A 25,327-nucleotide genomic window follows, 5' to 3' on the forward strand; every position below is an offset into this window, starting at 1 on the left:
GCCAAATGGCCCGTTCCTTTCTTTGTATGGGTCATGCCGACCCCAAAAAGATGCCAGCCCGCCCAGAACTCCCGGGCCACTGTCACCAGCACAGGGGCCAAAAAGAATGGACTGGACTGGACTGGACAGGGCAGTAGGTCAGCACCCGCGACTGAATACGGCCAAATTCGATCTGGATGAGACAGCACCTGCACAAGTGTGCAGAAGCAGATGCTGGTCTTGAGAGGACTGTTACATTGAACATTTGTGGTGCCAGATTGTGCGACACATCCCGCGTGTTCAGGTTGGGCCCCTCCCTTTCATTGGAATACATGGATGGAGCAGATACGGATATGCCACTGAGTTCATGATACTCTAGACGGCTGTTGTTTCACTCGGGACGCACTATTTCGGCGAAAACCCACGCATTTCCCCCTTCAAAATTGTCAAGTCTGACTGGACTCGAGAAGGCTCCACATACTGTTGTTTGCCCTCTGGTATTTGGCCTTGAGACAACCTAGCTGGCAAGCATGCGAATTATTCGGTCTTTATGTTTGTGTTCCATAATCTGATGCGAGGAGATCGAGATCCTGCGCATCAAAATGGTTCAAAACATAAGCAAGACAATATCCGAATGTCGCTCGGCACTTCGTGCTGTTTCAACACACGCCTGGAATCCGGGATTTGATATATGGGTATCAATTGTTCTCTTTCCAATAAGCCCTAGCATTATCCATGGAGTCATGGATCCATCATTGCTGTTTGTTTTATTGTTATCGATCGCTCACAAGGCATTGGTTGTCACATGCAGCATTCTTGTAATTGCTGGGCTCCAGATTTGGAAGGAGGAATCGTGTTAACGATGTGGAGAGGAATCCCAGTTCCACTGTTAGGGATTGGTAGAACATGCACTGTAAACACTATCAGTGTCACTGCTCAAATTACTTCCTCACTAACAGCAATGTATCATTGGCTACAGGTACGACCTACGAGGGGACTCATCAATGACGCTAAGCCGAGAGCAGCCAAGCAAGCGCGCCGCAGAACTGGCTCAGCCTCCCCCCGACTCAGAAGACCAGTCTTCACCGTCCGCTGAAACCCAGGCGAACCAGACTTGAAGCATTGCAGTTCATCCCAAAAGTTACTACAAACGCGCGCGCGCTTTCGTTTTGGTAAGGTTTTCATCTCCTTGTTCGATTCCTGCACCGTTTTTTGTTGCCTATGCATGCGCCCTCCCATTCCCTCCAAGACTGAGTGCGATAGATGGTGTTGTACGGGAACGCTGTCGTTTCTCGTCGTTTCGCTTCACTTTTGCCTGCCTTGTCTGTCCACTATTCTTTCGACTTTCCTCTTTCCCCGTTGGTCGTTCAGCTAGGCCCTGGTCTGGTTGGCTAGCCCAGGTATCGCCCGTACTTTTGCATGGATGGGACTGGTCTCAAAGTGCTGCGCGTCCTTGGCTTGGTTCATTCTCCCCATAACCGCGAAAAATTCTCCCTCACTGGCTGGCTGGCTGGCTAGGTCGCTGGCTGACCATCATCGCCCTGTCCGCTCTCCACTGTTGGCGGTGCTGGCAACTGAAAGTGGCTGCTACAGTACCTTGTCCCTTGCTCGTTTGCTTCCGTCAGGTCCTGTCCATCCTGTCGCGCGCTCGTTTCCTGCTGGATTTCCTCGTTCTACCTACCTCCCTCTCCATTCATTCTCACCCGACCCCGTCATTCCCATCTACATTCTGCCGTTTGAGCGAAGCGCGTTGCCCTGCACCGACGACCGTGCCCACCAATCCGTGCTCTTTTTCATTGCCCACTTTCCTGTCCCTTTTGACTTGGTCCATTCCCAGCACCTGGCAGGCTGACACAAGGTCTTCTCGCTGGTCTGGTTTGGTCTCTCGCACTACACTACTCTCCACCAAACCCACGCCGCGACGCGACTTGTCCCATCACCACCGTGTCACTGCCTCATCTTCCATTCATCGCTTCCCATCTCAGCCTTTCGTCATTGTATCCTCGTCTTCTTGGCGCTCCTCCATGGACGCATTTCGCGTGCCTGCTGATCGCTAACTCTGTCGCGCGCAGCCTGCTGGGTAGATCGCCATGAGCACCTGGATGAACGACGCCGTCCCCAACCACAATGGCAACGGCTTTCCTCATATGAACGATCCTAATTCTGTCAGTTCCATGATGGATCCCTCTGCTTTCATGGCCAATAATGGCCAATTCAATGCTGCTCAGTTTCAGAACCAGCAACAAATGGGCGCCGCCATGCCTAATGGCCCAGGCTCCATGCGCAATGCCTCACCTTCTTTCCAGAATTCTGTATATCAAACCAATTCCGTTATTCCATCGAAGCGTCCTCGCCCTCGTGACGAAAGTCTCGCTGGCTCTCCAAGTCAGAATCCCGGAATGCTTCCGACATCGCGCTCAGAAACGCCACAGCAGCAATCATTTGCAGGCGGGTTTCAACCCGGCGCGGTTCAGCAAAATCCCGGTCAATTCTCCCATCTCCAAGCAAATGGCTCCGCAAACGCAAGCCCTTCTCCGAATATGAGTAATCAAATGCGACCAGGAAGTGTCCCCCAGCGAGTTGCGACCGCATCGCCACATCCTTTCTCGCCCAGCGGCCAGCAATTCAATCCCCAGGCATCACCGATACCCTCCGAACATGGCACTCCGCAGCCAAACCATTATATGCAGAACATGGCGCAAGGCTTCAATACGAATTTTGCCGCGTCTCCCTCGAACGCCCGACCTTCACCGAATCCGAATGCGATGGCTGGCAATCAAATGATGGCCCAGCAGATGGGTCAAATGCCACAGCACATGGCTCAGATGCAGGGCAACATGTATCCTCCTCAGATGCAGCAATCTCAACAGCAGCAAGGAACGCCACAGCAGCAGCAAGGCCAGCAGCCGCAGGGGCAACAAACTCCTCAACGTCAAGGACTGACCGATCAACAGAAGATGGCTGCTTATCAAATGAGGCTGCAGCAACAGCTTCAAGGCAATGCTGCTCAAATGCAAGCACAGATGCAGGCGCAAAATATGGGTCGTGGCATGATGCCTAATAAGCAAGTAGCTGGGATGCCCAATGGCCAAATGCAGCAGGGCGGCATGCGACCACAGCAGAGGATGATGACCAACGTGAATCCCGAACAGTTCATGAAGAATCTCACAACCCTGATGAACTCGAAGGGCTTGCCGTTGGATCCTAATCCGATGGTTATGGACCGACCAGTCAACCTGATGATGCTCTTTCAAGCCGTACAAAACAAAGGAGGTTATAAGCAGGCCACTACAACTCCGAATGGCTGGCCGCATGTGGCTCAGATGCTGGGACTGCCGGTTCAGAACCCTGTAGTGCCGCAAACGTTGAGAACGATCTATGAACGCAACCTCTATAAGTTTGAGGAAGTGTGGATGGCTCAACAGCAGAAGCAGAGAATGATACAGCAGCAGCAACAACAACAGCAACAGCAACAACAGCAGCAGCAGCAACATCAACAGCAGCAGCAACCTCAACAACAAGCACAACCACAGCAACCTCAAAGTCAAGGCGCACTCATGGGACAAGGCACACCACAAAAGCAGATGCAACCTGGGCAGCAAATGAACCAAGGCGTAATGCCTCAACCTGGGCAGCAGCCTCAGATGCAGCAGCAAACTCCCATGAAGCAAATGCCGCCCGGCCAACCCCCAGTCAATGGATTCTCAACGCCGCAATCTCAGATGCAGCCACAACCTGCGGCAATGCCAGGCCAGACCCCCCGCACCTTGTCACAATCCATGGAAGGCTCTGCTCTGCCGGACTTCTCGAGTGCCCAGTCCCCTGCAGCTCGAAGGGCAGGAAGCATGTCGCAGAGTGAAGGACGACAGGCCTCGGTGGCACCTACGGCGGTTGCAGAGAAAATGCCCCGATTGGCACCACAATCTGATGAGTACAGTCCATGTGCTCGGGAGCTTTCCACGTTTGGAGGTGTCGATCTAAATGCTTTCAGTAAACTGGGTACAGAGCTGGAGCGATGGAAACCAGATGTGCCTCCTCTACATGAACTTGGAAATATCGACATCGCTGCTCTGACCAAGAGTTTGCAGAGTGGAATTCACGGAGAGACGCGCCTAGCCCTTGACGTATTGGCAGCTGCGTCGTGCTCCATGAACCAACTGCACTTTATCCAACTTCGATACTGCGACGAGTTGATAGAGGCACTTATCGAGTGTGCCGAGGACCAGGTGGAGATGCTGGCCGAGCATACAGTTGAGGTTTCGGATGAGATCCAAATATCTCCGTATGAAGATGTCCTGAGAGCTTGTCGCTTGGAGCGGTTCAACATTCGTGATTTGCCTGTTTTCGGCACTCAAGAATACGAATTAGATCGAGCCGTCGATCGATTAATATGTGTGACGACAATCCTGCGCAATTTGTCGTTCCCCGGCGAGGCAAACGAAAATCATTCAGTTCTTGCAGATGAGATTGTCATCAAGTTTCTTTGCGTTGTAATCAGATATCTCGGTACGCGGACGATGCTTCTGAGATCTCAGAATAATACGCTGGACTTCATGAAAGATGTCGTTATTCTGCTGTCCAACATCGCTGGTACAATAGAGATTCCAGGACGGGAACAGGCCCTTTGCCTTCTACAATTCCTCCTTGCATTCGCGCCAGCACCTAACCCCACAGTCTCGGATGGAACCCTCTTCTTCTCACAATACGAACCAAGTCTGCATGCCTACCTGCCACATGCTGTCGATGCCTTGGCAAAGTTACTGGCACGCGATGAACCTAACCGCACACACTACAAAACTGTTTTCGCCCTTGACTCTGCTAGCAACCCCCCTTACGAATTGCTTACGCGAGCGTTTGGTTTGGCCATAGCCCCTATTCCGGATAAGGCAAAATCACAAGCACGTCTACCCAGCCTGCCATCTCTTGTCGAGGTCCGCAAGCCTTTCCTAATGCAAGGATTGCTTTCGGCTGAAATTTTGGCATCACTGGCCCCAGGTCACGACAGCGGTGTTGCTCAGGCCTGGCTCTCGTCCGGCAACGATTTTGCCCAGAACCTCTTCAGGCTTATCCGCGACCTCAGTCAGCTATACGAGCAGCCTCAGAACCAGGGACCTCGGGCTGCCCCACGAAAAGACCCAGAACTAGTTTACATCGTTGTTGTATCGGTGGCACTTTTAAGGAGATTAGCCGAGAAGGCTAGGGACCCGAATGATCCTACATCGTCTATACCAGCTAAAGCCATGCCGGCACCTCATGGTCTTCTCGAGGCTTTGTCCATGCAATCTGCAGAGTGGTCAAAGGAAGAGGTGCTACAGAAACTCTCCACCTTCTTTGCCCTTGGGAGATAATTTACATATATCTGGGCTCGTCTTTTGGATTTAACCACACCATTACCCGTATAAGCTTGTATGTTAGTGTTTTCAGAAACATGGGATTGGTGTCTTGTCATTTGAAGCGTGTGCTTCTCGTTTAGACTTGCATTCTGGAGTCGATGGTTTGGGGATATGACAGGTGACGATGAAACTGCTTGTCAATGCACGGGTGTATACAGGATGTTGAAAGGTGAACAAATTAAGGCTTTAGGGACAAACAAAAATATGCTTCTATGATGCGTTTTGCATTACTCCATGTATTGTACATCCTTGGTCGTCTAAATAGGGACGACTGGTTCATATGATACACTTTTTACATCCTCATTCCATATTGCTCCAAAAGCAGAACCTGCGAGAATCCTTGATACATCAGTCGTCATGGAGTTTCTTTAAAAACCAACTTTGAGAATCCATTTCATAGTCTCGGCGTACAAGTCGCCCTGTAATGATGTCAGTTCCGAATGTAGTAAATATGATGAATACCCCACTGACCTTGATTTCAATATGTTGTGTTACAGGATTTAATCGAATGTTCTCTGCCTTAATGTCTAGGTCGTCCGACAAATCCTTGACCAGCTTGGCGTGGTCGCCCTTCACCTTCTTGATCACAACGATACAGCGGTTTCCTCCAGACATCCACCTGCGATAGACGGGAAGTTGCAAAGATGGTGTACGCTTGATGATATATCGGAGATACGTGCCGACTTCCTTGGGATCTTTCGCTGGTAGAGGGACCATAGGCTGCTCAAGAGGTCGTGCCTTGTAGGGAATCTTTTTGTTCTTGTTGGGGTTGACGGGCTTTTCCTGAGGGTCCGGCTTGTACGAGACGTGCTTCTTGAACGTTTGTCTGCGGGCGGGGGCTGGCTTGATTGTGGTGAGAGTAGCCCGCTGTGTGAATGATACAGGCTGCTGAGAGAAAGCCTGGCGCCCTATCGAGAGGGCTCGAGAGGCGAGGAAACGCATTGTGAGGTTGTGTGTAGTAAGTAGGGTGGTGGTTCGAGGTTTAGAGTTCGTCGTCGATTGTGGTTTTTTCGAGTGTTGTGAAAATCGGAATAGGACCAATGTTTTCGGAACAAGACGAGATGATCCCCCCAAGAAAAGACGTCAATTTCAATTTGCTGAATAACCTTTAGATCGTCCTGCGCTCTCACACTCAGTCTCGCCTGTCGTCGCACTCTGAACGCGCCAAATGCTCGTTGCAGGGAAAATCTCAAGATCACATGACTCCTAATCTCTAATCGCCGGTAAATCTGCGGGAAGTAAGCTAAACCCCACACCACCGAGTGGATTGGCGAAATTCACCAAAAATCTGCCCCTCCATCAAATCCAGTATCACGACTATCGGCGAGTCACTTTTTTGTTCTTCCCGACCGATCCCTCCTCCTTCGCTCGACCGAACTTTACCGCCCTCCCACCCTTCCGAACAAAACAAAAAATATCGCCCACGATGGAGGATGTTCTCAACGCCGTCTCGGCCGACGGCTCGTCGATCATGCCCCGCCTTGCGCCAAACCTGAGCCGACATTTGCTCTTCCCTCTGATTCAGTTCGAGAGCGAGAGGGCTGAGGAGCAGGGTCTGGATGCCAAGGCCAAGGAGCTTCTTTCCGGAAAGATCAAGCTCTTGGAGGACACAAACATGACCGATTACGTCGCGACTCTCTACTGCGAGCTCCACGGTGTCGAGAATGCTCCCGAGGAGTACAACAAGAAGAGACAGGAAGTTCTTTCACAGTTGGAGAACTACGAGCAAGCCACCGCCAAGATCGCAGACCTCTTGACCCAGGATGAGGTCGTCAACGGTCTCCGAAGTGACAAGGTTGCCAACTTGGAGTTCCTTAAGAACCAGCACGGAGTAAGTGGTGCATCAAAGGAGCTCTAGTCGCCCCGACGTGGTATAGCTAACGGGCTTCTCACCAGGTCACCATGGAAATGGTCAACGCTCTCTACGACTTTGGTCAGTTCCAGTTCCGATGCGGTCAGTACGGTCCCGCCGCCGATATGCTCTACCAGTTCCGAGTTCTCTCCACCGATAACGACAAGGTCTCTGCTGCCACCTGGGGTAAGCTGGCCTCCGAGATCCTCCAGACCAACTGGGAGTCCGCTGTCGACGAGCTCAAGAACGTGCGAGAAAACATCGACTCCAAGCTCTTCAACAACCCCCGTGCTCAGCTCGACCACCGAACAATGCTTCTCCACTGGTCTCTCTTCCCTCTGTTCAACTGGGAGGGTGCCCGTGAACCCATTCTGGAGATGTTCTTCTCCGCTCCTTTCATCAACACTATCCAGACCTCTTGCCCCTGGATCCTGCGATACCTGATCGCTGCTGTTATCACCGGCCGTGGTCGCGCTCGCAACAGCTCCATCCAACAAAAGCAGATCAAGGACATCATCCGCTACGTCCGCCAAGAGGCCTACGAGTACACCGACCCCATCACCCAGTTCGTCAACGCTCTCTACATCGCCCACGACTTCGAGGCTGCCCGTGAGGCCCTTTCCATGGCCGCTGAGGTCTGCCGAAGCGACTTCTTCCTTGCCTCTTCTGCCGATGCCTTTGTCGATGCCGCCCGACACCTCATCTGCGAGAGCTACTGCAAGATCTTCAGCCGAATGAACATCCGCGACCTCAGTGCCAAGCTCGGCTTGAACCCCGACGATGGCGAGAAGTGGATCGTCAACCTGATCCGCGAGACTCGATTGGATGCCAAGATCGACAGCCAGGACGGCACCGTGATCATGAACCACCCTCCCAACAACGTCTACCAGCAGGTCATTGAGAAGACTAAGGGTGGCTTCTTCAGGACACAGGTTCTCAACGCTGCTGTTTCAAAGTAAACAGCATGAAAAGTTGAAAGTAGGCTTTTTTTATTTGTGTTTTTTGCAATGACTCAAATGGGGCAACGCAATCCAAAGAGAGGGACACAAGAGACCTCTTCGCCGGAAGATGACACCCTCCGCTGCTTGAAGGGGGGATCAAGATACAGCCTCTCTGTTTTAAAAGGGGGGCCGATCCGTTTGAAAGATGGGCAGGATATAGCAAAAGCATAAGACGGAGGGAGGAAGTGATAGAGCAGCGAGACAAGATGAAAACACGGGCCAAATGGAAGAAGCGGCGGTTTTAGAGGCCCTGTATATCCCCGGTGATGCGGTTTGCATTGCATGGCGTTCTCGGAAAAGGGAAGAGGCAAAGGGGGATAATGGAATTTACGTTGATTGTTGAAATGAACCATCTATCTACTCGCCTCAGCTCGGACGCGTTCTTTTGTGATGATCGTGCGGCATAGTGTCGTCACGTTATGTCGATTTTATGGATATTGGCAAGCTCTTCAATAAGCTAGATTTTGTCTATCATTATTCTCATAGCTCGTAACCACATTTGATATTTTCCCCTAGGATGCCACGCCGTGGCAGGAACACTCATAACTACTACATGGATAAAATATGGATTGCCTGGCTTGAATGGTCGAAAATATTGCTACTCGCCCTCCCGACTAGCAAGCCACACCATGCCTTTTAGGCTCTCAACCACGCTGTCTCGCATCCACCAAACACCCTCATCTTCCACTGTGGTCTCCTGTTCGTCCAGTCCTTCCGTCTCATGATGTGTGTGTGATTCTGTGATGGTTTCCTGGCTGTCCAACATGTTAGGCTCACGTAGTCGATCGCGCACAGAAGCCCATTCGAACAGTAACCTCGCCCCTTCAAGCCGCTCTCTATCTGTGCCCTCAGCAATACCCTTTGCCATCTCCAGTCTTGCATCGACGGCACTGCCCGTGTGCTGGGTGTCATCTCCCCGCTCAAGTACCACCGCTCGCTCCGCGTAACTAATACCACGAAGACTGTCGAGGCCAAACACCCACTCCATGGGATCTGTACCCTTCTCATCACTACCGAGTGCGCGAAGGGTGGAAGCGAACGCTCCCTCACGTGGCGGACGCCTACGGAGATAAAGACTCTGCGTGTCCCCAAAAGCAGCTCGAACCTCTGGGTTGGAGAAATCGAGCTCCACGTCCCAGAATTGAGGTCCACAAGCGGTTGAGAGACTGGCTATCTGATCAATTGGTGGCAGGATGCAGGGTGCTGTTCGGTTCAAGACAGGTTCTGTGGATGTGTTCTTGCGCATCTTGATTTGAACAGGTGCAGAGATCGGCTGGCCAGTGAGAACATCCTTGGTAACGAGACATCGTTGTTCTGTAGCCAACACCCAAAAATGGCGAAGAGCCTGCAGATGGGAGCGATTGTCCATAACATTCGTGGGGAAAATAGGATAGAACGATACGAGTAGAGAAGCAATTGCAAGATTACTGGTACCAAAGGTTGCTGTCCCACACCCCAAGAATAAAGCTCCAATTGCAAGATGCGCAGCAAGGTGAGACCCATAAGGAGTTTCTGCGTCGTCGCGACCATGAAGAGCGCGTAGGCGACGAAGAACGGGGATATCTCCTGTTCCGGCCATGACAATGGATGCTGATATGGCCACAACATCCTGGCACATTCGCGCGTTGGTTCGGGTCAGTTCTTCATCGTAAGGCGGCGTACCATTTGGATGCATGCTCGCCGTAGATGGTATCTGTGCGATTCGCATGAACTGGTCCAAATAATACAGCAAAAGATCTCGGACTTTGGGGGAAGCACTTCCAGAGAAGCGAAGCGCAATCGAAAAGCAAAGGCCAGCAACTATGCTGTGAAACGCCATGTCAGTTGACTGCAGCTTTGTAGTTGATTGCAGCTTGAACTGTGGGCGGTAAGGGCGTGGCAGATTTTTACGAATCCAAGCAAAGGTTGGCTCGATCTTTGACCACATGATGAGGTTCTTCGTTAGAGTTCTCAAAAGGAGAATGTCAGGTCGGATATAGTCGAACTGCAAGACTGAGTCTGGTATATCAATCTTGCGTGCCACGATCTGATCTTCTGACTTCATATAAATAAGGGCCAAGGCCATGACGGCTCCGGCTGCTGCGCGGTCCAAGATATGAACTATTTCGATGTTTTTGGTAATAGTGGCATGAGAAATCAGTTTTTCTGTTACTTTCATGTCATGCAAGCCCTTGAGATCATTACCTTTGCCTAGGTTGATGAATCCAAGGGCGAAACCAGCCGCCAGTCGGTAACACTCACTTCTTAGAGGCTCTTCCTCGTCTTCTTCATCAATGTGCTCAATCTCGGATAGCATTATTTCACTCATTCTCCGATGTTGGCTGTTGGCGTAAAGAAGCCCGATACCCATTATGCCCGATGTTTGTGTCAAAGGTGATAGGTTGAGCTCCGCTGCACCGCGCGGTAACATCCTCGTAGCGTGGACGGAAAGCAAACGCGTAATCAGCGAGTCCATCGTACCCATGTAGGATGCAGCCAGGCCCAGAAGAAGGCCGATGGAGGTCATGGTATGTTTTGGTGTCAGGTATTTGAATGCTACCCACTTTGCCACATCCTTCAGATGACCGTTGAGACCGAGAGCAAGCAAGAAGCCGGCATGGCGGTTGTTGAGGTCCTGATCAGGCTTGTTGTAGAGAATCCAAGACGTATCGATGCCCTGAGCTTGAGGAGATATAGCGAGTCCAGCAGCAACACCTTGATGGAAAAAGCCCCAACAGACCTTCTCTTCCGAGAACTGAGTTTTGTCTACGCCCACCGTGGTGTTTGTTGGCTTCACGATGCAGTTGAGATTGAACCCGCCGATGTGGAATTTCTGCGTGATTAACGGATATCGCAGACTGTAGTACAACAGACCTCGCCCAGCAGGGATGGCCAGTGTGCCTGTAGCGATTCTTGTAACCAGCTCCTTTTGCTTCTCAAGATATTCACTCTCTGGCCAGCTTGGGTGAGGATCCAGTCGAACCAGTCTTGCTTTGTTGGTTGAAAGTAAGTCCTGAGCTTCGTTCAGGCGACGATCTTCTTTGAACAAGGAGCGAATAACAGCTTGACGTTCAGTTCCTTCGCCCTCATCATAGCCAACGTTGTTTGATTCATCAACGCTTTGGCAGAGTAGTTTGTAATCCCAGGTCGCGTTGTGCGTGGGCGTCTAAGATTCGTTAGTAGACGACCAGCGTAAAAGGTATTGTTCCAATCTTACCAGAATCTTGGAAGCGCTTGGCTTGGGGCGCTTGCCAGGGGTTAGTATGAGACTGATATCCCTACGATCAACCAACTCGAGGAGGTCCTTTGACCAAGAGGTTGGCGGATGTGGTTGGCACAACGAGATGGCATCCCTCAGAGGCACAAGGACAGCTTCTGGAAGGCTATCAAGCACAGAATTTGTAATCCCGGCGTCCCGCATAGCTTCCACCATTTGTACCGCACTGGTGGTTGGTTTCAGAAGTCTAAAGAATTCTTTAAACATAAGCGTTCTGGGAAGTATAGGCTCCCATCGTCGGTCTTGCGATTTTTCTGCTTCAGATAACTGCGAGCCAGCATAATAGATATCTTCTGGGGTGACATAGGAAACCCTTCGGTCTCCAGTAAGTCTTGCCTGAACCCAAGCAATGACGTCCGGCTGTATAGGAGGCTGAGGTATCGCGGGTCTAAGATGGAGATCTATGGGACGGTTAGTGTTAACCATCAAATTAAGAGCTTCTGCACTTACCAGAGTCATGACGCTGATCAATATCTTCTTGTATGCCCGCTTCGTATGTGGAGGTAAAGTTATGCCACTTAAACCACCGAGCGATCTGAGCCATAATAACACGGAGATCGGCACGACCTGGTGATCTGAATTCTGGTGTCATGATATCCAACTTTTCCTCTTCAAGAAGCAAGTGCAGGCCCATAAACACATCAACAGCTACCTTGCGCCGACTTTCCATGCTTTTAGCCAGTGATGTCGGCATATATCCAGCCTGTCCAAATGCCGTTTCACCAAGTGCAGAGACTATGTACTCCTTAGCTAAAGAGACATGTCTGGAAATGAATGTTGCGGACAGGTTCTCCTCTGAGGATGTTGTATTGTCTGCGTCTTCATCCAATACCCATTCCCAGCCCCCGTTCATCATCCATGTTGGACATCCCAACGAGTTAGATGCTTCACCAGCCTCCAACGACTTCCAGTCTTCAGATTCTCTTATTGAACTGGTGGAACCCGGAGCAGGCTTTCTTCTGCGAGCAGGGAGACGGGCTTTGGGGAATGGTTTTGAATCCTTGCGACTGAGATTCAGGAATAAAGACAGGAGCAGAACAGTCATAGCGGACCATTCTACATCTGCAGTTGATTCTTCGTAACCTCCCACCCACTGCATACAATGGAGCCAGCCAGCAAAGATTTGTTCGCCGAGAGCATGAGGCAATATGCTACGACAAACATCTAGAACTTTGCGAACATGAGGGGACCTCGGCTCAAGCTGTATTCTAAGTTCATGAAGCCGACCTTCAGCATCAACAACGTCAACAATGCCCCCTTGTCGAGGATGGCGCACACCAACAATACTACCATTACTGAAATCAATAACCTCAGACTTTCTCTGTGTGACGTCACGATCCAAGGCTCTGCCTCGATACTGCAAGCTTCTAGTGTTGTCAACGAAGAGAAGAGAAAGCGATATCTTTGTGAGAACACTCCAAGGCGCTTGGGTGCTCAATTCGTGTCGACCATCCATCGACTCGGAAAGAATCAGGATTGCAGAGTGGTCTCCATCCACGACTTTGCAAGAGTCGACAACATTTTGCGCATGCCTGCGATCGATGACAGTTGCCAACACAGTAGCGCCGTCAGGTGTGTTCTTTTTCCCGCCTTTACTACCTTTGGTGGCTTTGTTGCCTCCGCGCTGAATGCCCAGCTCCAAAGTAAGTAGTTGAAGACGTCTCTCAGTGGCGTCTTGAATGCCAATCAAAAGTTGGCTTTGGTCATGGCCATCAATGGCAAAGGGTGGTGCTACTAGGATAAAAACTTTGGTCTGAGTGCGGGCTGGCTGATGCGAATACCGCACGTTGGAGTTATTCATGGGTACGCTTTGAAGTTTGGCGAACAATATTTCATGCTGTAGCCCATCAAACTCGTGGTCCTCTAAGCCCATGTTGTGAAACCCCTCGTCAAGGCCTTCGTAAAACGGTGCCGCTAGCAGACTGCTCAAACTAGGATGGATCTGATGGGCATAGTTGGCACTTAGACGACTTCCCTGAGATTCATGTCTCCTTGTCCCAACATGGCTGGGATGCAATGGCTGTTCTGGCATTATGGCCCGGTCATGAGAAGCAGATAAGTCAGCTCTCGCCAACATGGAGCTGACCCTGCGAGAGCTCCTGCGTGCGGCACCGGTGCCTTCTTTGTCTTGCTGTTCCAAAGATGAGACGAGATCTATCATAGGCTTCTCAAGCCTCTCACTCTTCCTTTGCCGCTTTCCTGGTAAAGGGGCCCCAAAACTCTCTCGTAGATTGGGCTGCACGGGCGTTCCAGGGGCACTCGCAAAGGCAGACGGCATGGAGCTACGACGCCGAGCAGCCTTTGACTTGACATCCTTTTGCCGATTCAGAAAAGGGTCTTCATGTTGCAGGTAGGTGAGGCGCCAGACAGTGTATTCACTAGTTTCACGGTTGATTGTGACTGCGATGATTAGGGGTTGGCTTAGGTCTTGAGTCAGTGCACCGGGAATCTTGATCTCTTCCACATGTACAACTTCTTCCGCTGCATCAAGGAATGACAGCTTCTTCTTTGCAGTCTGTCTCAGACTTTTAACATTCTGGGATTCTTGGTTCGTGACAACCAGTCCAAGTTCAAGCAATGGATCCGTTAATGAGACAAGCCGTGGCCAACGAGACTCGGGCTGCTCCAGCGGTGCCTCCCAACAATTATCCAGCGTTGAGCGAAGTGGGAGCGCTTTGGGCTTTCCAAGGCCCTCTACAGAGAAGGCGGTTTGTTGAGAGCTATTGAATGCTGTCAACTGCGAAGAGACAAATGAATTTGGTGGAACTCGAGGAAACTTCAACGATATAGGCGCAACGCTTTCGGCCTTTTGTTTGCGTTGAATTATAACTCCAACAGGGCCTGCGAAAGCGGATTCAACCTCGAATGGCATGTGAACGATATGGCTAGTACCAGACAGAAAGTATATGTGCGCTTGTGTCTTTAGGAACACAACCAAAGCTTTGGACAAAGCCGGCCGTTGGTCTGATTGAGTATCGTCATCTTGCGTAGATTTGTCGTCCTTTGAAGCAGGAAAATATGCTAGCAGAGCCTGTATAACAGGTTCTTTTTCGAGTTCAAATCTGAAAGTCTTTCGAAATATGCCACCTCGACACCATATGACACAGTGTTTGGTGGTGAGTAGTTCGTCCTCGAGGTTTGCGTCGCATCGATCGTCTGTTGAAATATCCCAAGTGTACGAGGTAGACGGCGGATTGGGTCGTAATAGTTGTTCATTGATGGCATGTTGAAGCCCTGAGGGCTGATGCAACCCCAGGGACTTCACCGTCGCCATGTTCCGGCAGCTGCCATAAGCAGCTTGTGTTTATTGGTTCAATCGATCGGTCGAAGAGGCTATCGAGAGCTTCTTTGGTCGTAAATTCGAGGTTCTATACAAGTCTTTCAATGAACGAATCGAAGGTATTGTTGCGCGACAAGATATTTGTTTGTGTTAAGATATTCACTTACCTGCCCGGTGCACTGTGCCCTTCAGAGGTACACTGTACCTACCACCCCCCGTTAGTAGTGGGGCTAGACATTTAGGTAGGCGCGCCGACACCGACCTTCAATTGAATCTCTAGGTTCTTTAGCGCGTCTAGAACCGAAGCTCATTTGGAGCTGCCTCGTGACGTAGCTGCAAGGTACAAGGTACATTCACCTACTCTTAGTTGTCGGTGGGAGCTGTCATAGCTCTGGTTTGGGCGCTCTGCTACCTTACCGAATCCTGACAACTCAACTTCGCACCCCATACCCTCGCTCTCTTCCTGGGCCTTCTCACTCCCCAGCATGATACCATTGCCATCAGTACAATGACGGACCAGTCACCGGAACCCAGCCACGAGCAGGCGCGTGACCTCGAAACCCAACAACCTGAACATGATGCAGCACCTACATCAAGCGAACCAGTTCCGCCAACAAATAATGATGCTTCCGACGATGGCGCGCATAGCTCCGAGTCCGAGTCCATAAGCAAAGAGGGGGATGTTAGTGCGAAAGACGTAACACCGCCAGGAAGCAACGATGGAAAGGCAAGCCAAGATGGAGACCAGGACAAAGAAGGCGGAGAGGAAGATGATAACGACGAGGACGATGATAATGACGAGGAAGACGATGATGATGAAGACGAAGACGACGAGGAGGACGAGGACGAGGAGGAAGAAGACGAGGAGGACGAGGAGGATGATGACGAAGAACCAAAACTCAAGTATGCTCGGTTGACTCAACACCTTAATGGAGTATATCGAAACGGCGACGCAACTAGCGCGTTCCTTGTCGCTGGAGATAAGATGGTAGGCTCGATATCTGCTAGTATTCAACATTGTACTGACTTCAAGATAGATTGTTGGAACGCATAATGGCAATATCGTAAGTAGTGAGCACACCGCTCACTTGTCTCCTGCTAACTCTCGCCCAGCACATCGTCCAGCTCCCAATGTTCCAGTCCATGAGGGTATACCACGCACATTCCGCTTCAGTAACATCTATATCAATATCGCCATACCCACCCCCTCTCCCGACCGACATACCAGAGACGGTGTCGAAGCATGGAGCTCACAGTAATGCCAGCATATCATCCAGCCGACAAACAGATTCATCATCCCCTGCGCCATCGAGAAGGCCTCGGGAGGTGTCTCAAATCCCGCGAACGCCATCAAACGACATTTACGTTGCCACTTCTTCGTTAGACGGCAACGTCTGTGTCCAGAACTTAATTGATATGAAAGATGTTCAATTACGGAACTTTGCTCGTCCTGTACAAACGGTAGCTCTATCTCCTGAGTTTAAAACAGATCGGACTTATTTGTCAGGAGGTCTTGCTGGCCAACTTATTCTTACTGCAGGAGGCGGCCCAGGTCGCAGTACTTCAACCACGACTGGAACTGCAGCCGCTACAGCTTCCGGCTGGCTGGGAAGTATGGGACTTGGCGGTAACGCAGGCAAAGATACTATTTTGCACTCTGGAGAGGGAACCATCAGCACCATCAAATGGTCATTGTCTGGGAAATATGTGGTCTGGTTAAACGAGCACGGCATCAAAATCATGCGATCAAAACTACATCTCGAAAGTGCAGATGCAGAAGACGCATGGAAACGGGTTGGGCACATTGATCGACCACAGACAGATGAATGGGAAACCATGGCCAGTGTATGGAAAGGTCGTGTTGAATGGATTGATGAACAGGCTGTCGAAGTGGACGAAACCGACCAGAGCGCTACCGAAAAGAGCAGTTCCCCAGCTACAGAAAAGTTAAAAGGACATGCTCTAGCAAGCAAGAAGGGCATCGAGCGATTACTCGTGGGCTGGGGTGGTACAATATGGATTATACACGTTCATCCTGGGGGCGTTGGTGTTGGCCGGCACGCTGGAGAGAAGACCATTGGGCGTGCTGAGATTGTCAAGATGTAAGTTTCAGCCTGGCTTTGCTATGCCGAATAAAGGCTAACTTGAACCAGACTCCGCATGGATTGCATTATTTCCGGCATTTCGCTATATACTCAAAATCTCTTGTTGGTACTCGCATACTGTCTACCAGAAGATGACGACGAAGACGAAGGTGCTGTTTCTGTTTCAAATTCACCAGATAAAAGGCACAAACCCAACTCTTCTACCGGAAGCCAACCATCAGGTGGCCTTCCCCGCCGGCAAAATAACCAACCGCCAGAACTGCGTCTCATTGATCTCAACTCTCAAGCAGAAGCAGACAAGGACAGTTTGAGCGTCAGTCGTTATGAGAGGTTATCGTCAGGTGATTATCATTTGGGAGTTTTGCCTGCACGCAACGCCGCATCCGCGATTGCTTCTTCTCGAGGTGCTCTGGAGGCAATAGCTGGAATTGGCACGGATATGTGGAATGCTGCCATCAATCCTCGCTCCCTCTTCAGCTCTGGGGCAAGTATCCGTAGCCGTGGAAGCGGTGATGATTCCAGCATAAGAGGGAGTACAGCAGGAACGATTCGGCCTGGGACAAGCAGAGGCCTGTCACCAACAGTTCATTCAGGTCTCGTAAAGCCTGGCGTAAAGATATTCATACATAGTCCGTATGACTGTATCCTCGCAACCAGGCGAGACTTGAGTGATCATTTGGGGTGGCTCTTGGAGCGTCAACAGTACCAGCGTGCGTGGGAGTTGCTCGACGAACACCCAGAGATCATGGCTCCAGCTGGCGAGAGAGCCAACGATAACACCCCTCCCACGCCGACACTAAATCAAGAGGCCAGTGATGAGTTCAACGATGACGAGTCTGTCATCGATTCGCAGGTAAGGGACTTCTATTCCTCGGCCGAGAAGGAAAAGCGGCGCATCGGAGAGCTCTGGATCCAGGAACTCATCGAAGAGAACGATTGGGTATCTGCAGGCAAAATCTGTGGACAGGTGCTCAAGACACCAGACAGATGGGAGAAATGGGTCTGGACGTTTGCCGGCGCAAAGAGGTTTGATGCAATCACAAACTATATTCCCACAAAGCCTATGCACCCACCACTTCCTTCAACCATATACGAAGTTGTGCTCGGCTATTACATTCAGCACGACAAACCGAGATTCAGGGAACTTTTGGATCGCTGGTCTCCCGAACTGTTTGATGTCAAGACTATCACGACAGCATTGGAGAACCAGCTCAATTACCGGGACGTGCGTGAAGACAGCATTGACGATGGTGAGAGGGGGCGAGACTGGAAAATTGTGATGGAGAGCTTGGCAAGATTACACGAGGCCATCGGACGATATCGTGAGGCTCTCAAATGCTATATCAAACTTCATGACGCGGACTCGGCCTTCAGGTTGATTAGGGACAATCACCTTGCCGAAGCTGTTGAAGACGATATCCCCAGCTTTATTGGTCTTCGAGTTCCGCCTGGTAAGCTTGATCATATGACAGCAGAAGAGCTCGAACTAGCAACGTCTGAGGCCATAATTCTGCTCGTCGATGAAGCTCAGCATGGTCTTCTACGTCCCGACGTGGTTGTGGAGCAGCTTCTTGCCCAGAAGCTCAATCTGTACATATACTTCTACTTCAGAGGTCTATGGAGAGGCGAAGGTATCCAAGAGCATGGAGGAGAGAATGTAGACCGACTTGTTATGGACAGTCAATCATTGGTGGACAGCTTCTCGGATTTAGCGGTCCACCTCTTTGCGACCTTTGACCGGTCGTTGCTTATGGAGTACCTGAAAACATCGGTCTCATACACATTCGAAAAGGTAAGTTGAGGGCGGAATCAAGACTCTAATCCATTTGCTAACTTAGTCCAGGCTGTTCAAGAATGTGAGAACTTCTCATACTACGATGAGCTTGTGTTCCTATACTCCAAGACCGGACAAATGAAGCGCGCTCTTTACCTCATCATTGATCGTCTGAAGAATGTTCACAAGGCCATTGAGTTTGCCAAGGAACAAGACGATCCGGACCTGTGGGAGGATCTCCTCAAATACAGCATGGACAAACCCAGCTTCATTCGAGGTCTCCTCGAACAAGTTGGGACGGCCATCAACCCAATCACTGTGGTGAAACGAATTCCTGAAGGGCTCGAGATCGAGGGGCTTAGGGAGGGGCTCACGCATATGATGAAGGAACACGAGATTCAATATAGCATTAGCTCTGGAGTCGCACGAGTCCTTCGCAGCGAGGTGGCCACAGCCCAGACCGAGCTCCGGGCTGGCCAACGGAAAGGCATCAAGTTTGAAGTAGTTCAGCAGGATCCAGAACATGTGGATATTGAAGTCAAAGATGTCCCCACAGACCCTGAAAACCCTGAGCGGAACGCTTCTCACCCGTCTACAAAGCATGACCACCGGGTGCCAAAACCAGGGCATTGCGCAAGATGCCACGAGCCTTTCACCGAGTACGAGATGGAGACGCTAGTAGGGTATGCATGTGGCCATGTATTCCATGTAAGCCATTTGCTGGAGATGCTGCACGGGAACAAGAAGATGGACATTGATCTTGGCAATGGATCTGAAGAAGGAAGCCGATACTCTGTGCACATGAAGGTGATGAGAGCACGTTTGTTGAAAGACAAGATGAGGGGAGGCTGTCCTGTGTGTCACGTTAAAGAATGAGGATATGAGATTTCTAGTTGAGGCGTCTATGCACTGACGGCGTATAAAGAGATGGTCATTTTATACATAGCACATTATTAGTCTGGAAAGTTTCACGGCGCATATGAGTATCTAGTAGAAAGAATGAATAAAGATAAATCATGGGTGAACAGCGAATTCTTTTCAGAGTACCTAAGTACAACTCGTATTATGATCCTCCACGCGGTTCCGAAGTGCCAAAACCACAATCCTGTACCATCAATCTACTACTTCCTTGAGCTCAAACCAACGGCCACTTAGTGATATACCATGTCAAGGCATCCAACACTATTCCCTTCTCACCAGTGCGGAAGAAATGTTCGAGTACAAGTCAGTGCGACGAATGCATGGAAAGCATGATCTAGAGGCTGTTTAGAAGATGGCGGCGAAAACGATGCCAACGAGGCCAAGGATAGCGCCGGGGATGAGTTGCTTGGCAGCTGCCGAGGCAGTGACGGTGGGAGTGCCAGTAGGAGTGACACCATCGGTCTCCTCGGCGTCAGTGCCGGTGGCGGTTCCAGAGACGACCGTGTCGTAGACAGTCTCAGAGCCGGTGACGACAGTTGCAGTGGCAGTGTCGCTGACAGCGGCAGAGGGCTCGCTGTAGAGAGTGGTGAGGATGGTTGGGTTACCAGACACATCGGTGGTGCTGATGAGAGAAGACACAGGCACAACCTCACCACCCTCGGAAGGGATCACACCGGAAGGGTTGATAACGGAAGGGTTGGCACCGGGGACGGAGCCATGCTCGGCCGAGGCGGCGGAGTCAGAAACACCAGCGGGAGGAGCGTAGTTGGTCTCGGAAGCGCCAGGGGCCACGGAGGAGACAGTGACCGAAGCGATAGGGACAGAGGAAGTGGGAACATCCTCAGTGCCAGAAGAGACACTCTGACCGTGGTAGGTGGTCTGCTCGCCGCCAGCAGGAACTGAGGGCTGTTCTCCAGGGGGGCCGGAGGGAACATCGGTAGCAGCAGGGGGAGGCTGCATGGACTCGCCCTCAGCGGAGGTAGTGTCAACGCACTTGGTCTCGTGGACGACAGAGCAGACGGTCATGGAGTGAATGACAGTGCCTACTAGTCCGTCAGTATGTGTAATAAGTGAGTGAGAGATGGGGGAGTAGCATACCGTCAGAAATGCCGGCGCCATACTCGTGAGTGTAGGGGGTCTCGGTCTCGGTGTGAGCGGCTGAATAGATGTTAGTATCGGCAGAATATTGAAGATATTTCGGGGTCACGAACACATGCAAGGGACACTCTCTCCCTGGGTGCCGGTGGCGGTAGCGAGAGTAGCGCAGAGGGCCAGAATGCTGGCGAGAGCCTTGAGCTTGTAGACAGCCATCGCGAAGGTGAGAGATCTGTTTGGGGAGGTTAGCTAGCGGCTCTTTGTGTCGGTAATGAATACAAGAGAGCGATGCCAGGGTAAAAGAGGAGGGAGATAACGGAGAAGGAAGATGTGTTTGAGTGTCAAGTGGTGGATGGTGGTAGTGGTAGTGGTGCAGCGGGCGCATGTGAAGAATCAGAAGCACCAGCGACAGATCACAAGCCCTCGCAAAGCAGAAGAATGAAGAGCAAAGGGGAGCGAATACTCACAGATTTATTTATCTGAAGATGATGTAGCGAAGGCGGTTGTGGAATGCAAAGTGATAATGCAAGACTGTGAAGAGATGCACGATCGATGTAGAGAGGAAGAAGAGGTGGGAGAGGAGAAGGGTGAGGAGGAGAAGGAAAGAAATAGTAGAAAAACAAACGACGGGAAGATTCTATTTCTACTTCTGCCCGGCAACCTAAGGCAGGTCGCCGTAAACAATTTCCCAGGCGCAGAGTCGGTGAATGGTTTGCCTGTTCCTGACGGCCGTTTGGCAGTGGCAGCAGAAAACTGATTGAACTTTTGGTTTCAAGGGGCAACGGTTCAACAATAATGAATATGAATAGGGAATATTTTACTCACTCAGTGGAAGAACATGGCAACAGCCGTTGGTTGGTGGTACTGATCCTCGTTGCACCAGACGTCGTGTTGAGGCATCCCATTTTTGGTGTTTGCCCCTGAAATGGAGAGTCGAGTTGTCCAACAGAGGCCGTTTAGAGGATGCATAGATTTAATGGCACAGCATTTAATATATTTCTTTCTACTTTCTTGTTTTTAGCATTCTTTCCCTTTTTTTTCCCTGGCACGATTGCAACTAGATAGTGGTTTTGGTATTGCTCAGTGCTTCAACACAAGAATCAATCTCCAGCCATGGCTAGGTAAAATCTTCTACTTGCATTGAAGAACATACAGTCAGAACAGCACAGCCCTTGGTCTCTTCAACAATACCTATCTCGACTATCCTCCACCTCGGTCTGCATCCTTGCATCTTTATGTCTAATTACTCTTACCACTGAATTGTCTCCTTGAAAGTGCGATACTGCGGGTCCTGCACCACGTTACAACCGCAGCGGCATCTCGCATTTCTGTACACTACACAGCGTAAGTCATATCTGTAAGAGATAGATTGATCTGCATATACCTACCAGCATCTCATACTCTATTACCTGCCCTTCCGTCCGTCCAGACCCAACATCTCTGATGAGCAACACTGCAAGTCTCCTCGCTCAGCATAAATACGATGCGTGCACCAGATTTCAAAGTAATCTCAGTCGAATATGCTGTGCTCTTGTCTCTACAACACGTGTCTGAGCAGTGCATTTGTGCCATGTCACTCGCCTGTGCCTCAGAGTGAATACCCGATGAGGGACAGACCGTCTCCGAGCAGAGTCAGGCAAACTGAGTGGACTAATAAAGGGGGAGAGCTTGAGGATTGTCTAAGCGAGTCCGCCGGTTCTCATAATAAAACGGTATGTCTCAGGGTCCTTTGCGTTCCCACAAGAGATATTCTTGTATACAGAAATACGAAGAAGAACAATGCATATTGATTGCCATCCAATAAATGCTCTTAATGCAACTTTGTGTTGAGCCCTTGTGTAACTTGAGTGGTTAATACTCGAGGAGAGGCCTTTTGACTTTGACCTGTGATTCTGAAATCAATGTTTGTCGCTATCAAATTGCAAGATGTAGTTTTGTGTATCAATTGGGATTTCAATTACGTGCTACTTGTGTGTGAAATGGATGCACTACCACATCACTTTTGTTTCGTGTTATCATTCTAATTCAATTAAATCTATAGACGGTGAAAATTATACGTATCGTGTGCTGGGAGATAATAAATCAAAACAAAAAGCGACAGCTAATGTCACAAACGTTCATGGCTACCGACGGCATTGGAGTTGGTTTGTTACAGGGTAAGCAAAAAGACAAAAGCTGCAAAAAGAGGATATTTGATGGAGTCTAACCACCTGCAATGGACGAACAGGGAATCGAACCCTGGACCACTCCCAGATTATTCGGTCGAATTATGCTAAGGGAGTATTATACCACTAAACCATTCGCCCGGAATTGTTGAAAGCGTTGGCGGTATTGGACAAGATGTCCGCAGTTTGCAATGCCGTGCCGTGAATCAACTCACTGCTCTGTTGATGAAACCGCTGACAATAAAAATAAATAAAAGAATCATAAATAAAAGATTAGCCCAATGGTATAAGAGACCGCCGGAAATGTCATAAAATCATAAGTCTGAATCATTTAGCCCTCGAATAGTTGTCTCAGCCGGCGTAAATGCCCAGTGGTTGATAGCACAGTTGCTATAAGAACAAGATAGCATAGCACCATGACTAGACGGGTCATAATATCAGGAAGGACCATCAAAAGCACTGCAAGGCATAGTCCGCTCATGGAGAATGCGCTGATTAGCGTCCGTAGAGGCACAAGTGGAGCAGGCGCTGATTGATCACTTCCAGGAGCATTCGTTCTTGTTCCTTGCGACAAGGCAACTAGATCGGGTGCTCTGAGAAACCTCGTTTCCTCTTCTACCAGAACTTGCCGGTTGTCGAGATAGTTTCTGTAGGCTTGAACATCATTGCTCGTCGGTGCTGGTAGCTTCTGCATTTCTTCAAGAGAGACTACCAAGTGTCCTGGGACGATTAGATAAATATGCGTAATGTGCTTGAGCAATACTTACTATACCGGCGAAGAACATTGTCGATCTTGTCCATTAGCCTATTTCTACTCCGGTGAATATCATGGTTGGAAGCCCGCTCTTCTCGCCCGGAGACAGCCATGTGCCCGCCATGACGTGTAGTAATAGAGTCCAACCGTATAAGCTCTTCTTCATACGCTCCTAGTTGATCTTGTAAATATAGAAGGGCTCGGTGGTTGAGCCAATCGAATTTCCGATACAGTGGTCTTAGTCGTGGATCGCATTGGCCTGATAGTCTGGCTGCTATCTCCGCATACCCATCGAGAGCTTCAATTGGTAGATCATCATTCTGCGCAGCCATATCTTCTTGTGTTTCGGAGTATGCTGGGTCGTATGACTGATTCTGGCTGTGGTAGGCAGGCTCCAATGCCAAAGGTCTCTGATTTGAGAAAGCAAGTCTAGATGGATAATGATGATCTATTTGCGGCAAGCCCGGCTGTTGCGGCGTGAAAGGTTCTTGAGGAGGATAGCCAGCAGGAGTATGCGATGGCCCCCAAACTGGATAAGCTAAAGGACTGATGGGGGATTGAGGGTAATTGGCAACGGCAACAGCTGAAGGTGCATATCCAGCTGCCGGTACCTGGCGACCGTTGAGTGGACTCTTGAAATAGCCCGCTTCTGGGGAACACTGGAACGCGTCATGGGCCACAGCGTTCGGGTCGGGTCCGGAGAATGACATACTGGAAGGTCGATGTGCTCCTTTGTTTCTAGGGTTTCTGGTTTCTCTCATATTCTTGCTCCTATTGCCGGTCTGTTTGGAGGTAGCTGCATTATCACTGGATGTAAGCTGCGTAACAGTGCGTTGGACGTTGGAGGGGGTGTGATCCGTCTTGGATGACGAGCTGGTCGGCGTTAAACGCTGAGTCCCGCCCTCACTCGGTGACTGGCTGGCACTCTCTTCGCAGTCTTCAACGGTGGACTGGTGGGATAGGGCCTTTTGTATCGACGCGCCCTCGGCTGAAGACCAAGATGGCCTGTTTCGAGCCTGAACCCTGTCGCTCATTCTGAGTTTGCGCAAAGTAAACGAATTGCTTTTTTTTGGTTTCAGGTTTCTTCTTTGCAGATTTGTCGATTTTCTAGATCACAGATCCTGAAAGAACTGTCGATTCTCGAGCGATTGATGACAGAAGTGAGTTTATCAATGAAACCTTGTACGATGGTGTTCAACTATGCACACGGATGATACAGTATATATTGCCGAGTGTAAGCTTGGTGTTCGCCTGGTTTTCAGCAATGGGGCATATTAAGCATCTCGACCGCAGCGGCAACTCACTACATATGGCTAAGATATGCCGAATAGAGTGTTGGACTGTACCGTAACACCGGGAGCCGATGTTGGATTCCGTGAGCAACCGCGAATATGTCAACCTTAAGGGAACAGTAAGATCTGACGTGACAGTTTGGAAGCCGAGGTAAGACAAAGAAAGATTCCGATAACTTTGACTGGATATAAAGTACGAAGGATTGCGGGGGTTGAGAAGCGTAAATGTATGATGGAGAAATCAAGACTTCTTGAAACTCGTATGGAAAAGGTATAAGCTAGCGATGGTATTGTTGAAGAAGAAGACGATGACGATGTAGCTAACTTATCATTCATAATCGAAAGTCCGCCTGATTGATTGCCTTGTTTCAAGAAACAATAGCGCCAACAGGTGAGCCGCAGAACCCGTCTGAGCACTTGAACTCATTGGGGGTAGAGAGGGAAGATGGTGGGGGAGTGA

The 25,327-nt window shown here is 50.1% G+C and overlaps 7 protein-coding genes and 1 non-coding gene across 8 annotated transcripts; 3 read left to right on the plus strand and 5 right to left on the minus strand.

Moving 5' to 3' along the window:
• Positions 1-1,687: 1,687 nt before the first annotated feature.
• Positions 1,688-5,327, plus strand: FGSG_06071 (uncharacterized protein; the record flags this gene model as incomplete). The annotated part of the gene is made up of 1 exon (XM_011326392.1): positions 1,688-5,327. Exon 1 carries the CDS (start codon positions 2,070-2,072, stop codon positions 5,325-5,327), a length of 3,258 nt encoding a protein of 1,085 aa, XP_011324694.1. The 5' UTR covers positions 1,688-2,069.
• A 413-nt stretch (positions 5,328-5,740) lies between these two features.
• Positions 5,741-6,314, minus strand: FGSG_06072 (uncharacterized protein; the record flags this gene model as incomplete). Its single annotated transcript, XM_011326393.1, has 2 exons — positions 5,741-5,791; positions 5,844-6,314. The coding sequence occupies 2 exons, from the start codon at positions 6,312-6,314 to the stop codon at positions 5,741-5,743; spliced, it is 522 nt and encodes a 173-aa protein (XP_011324695.1).
• Positions 6,315-6,694: 380 nt separating this feature from the next.
• On the plus strand, positions 6,695-8,555 carry FGSG_06073 (uncharacterized protein). The gene is made up of 2 exons (XM_011326394.1): positions 6,695-7,203; positions 7,269-8,555. Exons 1-2 carry the CDS (start codon positions 6,799-6,801, stop codon positions 8,181-8,183), a joined length of 1,320 nt encoding a protein of 439 aa, XP_011324696.1. The 5' UTR covers positions 6,695-6,798; the 3' UTR covers positions 8,184-8,555.
• Positions 8,556-8,823: 268 nt separating this feature from the next.
• FGSG_06074 (uncharacterized protein) lies at positions 8,824-14,755 on the minus strand (the record flags this gene model as incomplete). Its single annotated transcript, XM_011326395.1, has 3 exons — positions 8,824-11,370; positions 11,422-11,882; positions 11,932-14,755. 3 exons carry the CDS (start codon positions 14,753-14,755, stop codon positions 8,824-8,826), a joined length of 5,832 nt encoding a protein of 1,943 aa, XP_011324697.1.
• A 514-nt stretch (positions 14,756-15,269) lies between these two features.
• Positions 15,270-19,516, plus strand: FGSG_06075 (uncharacterized protein; the record flags this gene model as incomplete). The annotated part of the gene is made up of 5 exons (XM_011326396.1): positions 15,270-15,749; positions 15,799-15,825; positions 15,875-16,863; positions 16,915-18,658; positions 18,710-19,516. The coding sequence occupies 5 exons, from the start codon at positions 15,270-15,272 to the stop codon at positions 19,514-19,516; spliced, it is 4,047 nt and encodes a 1,348-aa protein (XP_011324698.1).
• A 390-nt stretch (positions 19,517-19,906) lies between these two features.
• FGSG_06076 (uncharacterized protein) lies at positions 19,907-20,872 on the minus strand (the record flags this gene model as incomplete). Its single annotated transcript, XM_011326397.1, has 3 exons — positions 19,907-20,604; positions 20,660-20,719; positions 20,773-20,872. The coding sequence occupies 3 exons, from the start codon at positions 20,870-20,872 to the stop codon at positions 19,907-19,909; spliced, it is 858 nt and encodes a 285-aa protein (XP_011324699.1).
• A 2,000-nt stretch (positions 20,873-22,872) lies between these two features.
• On the minus strand, positions 22,873-22,962 carry FGSG_20650. Its single transcript has one exon. It is a non-coding gene; the product is annotated as a tRNA-Ala (tRNA).
• A 190-nt stretch (positions 22,963-23,152) lies between these two features.
• On the minus strand, positions 23,153-24,609 carry FGSG_06077 (uncharacterized protein; the record flags this gene model as incomplete). The annotated part of the gene is made up of 2 exons (XM_011326398.1): positions 23,153-23,541; positions 23,589-24,609. 2 exons carry the CDS (start codon positions 24,607-24,609, stop codon positions 23,153-23,155), a joined length of 1,410 nt encoding a protein of 469 aa, XP_011324700.1.
• Between the last annotated feature and the right edge of the window lie 718 nt (positions 24,610-25,327).

The sequence above is a fragment of the Fusarium graminearum genome, chromosome 3 (assembly GCF_000240135.3).
Source record: "Fusarium graminearum PH-1 chromosome 3, whole genome shotgun sequence".
NCBI classification, from domain to species: domain Eukaryota; kingdom Fungi; phylum Ascomycota; class Sordariomycetes; order Hypocreales; family Nectriaceae; genus Fusarium; species Fusarium graminearum.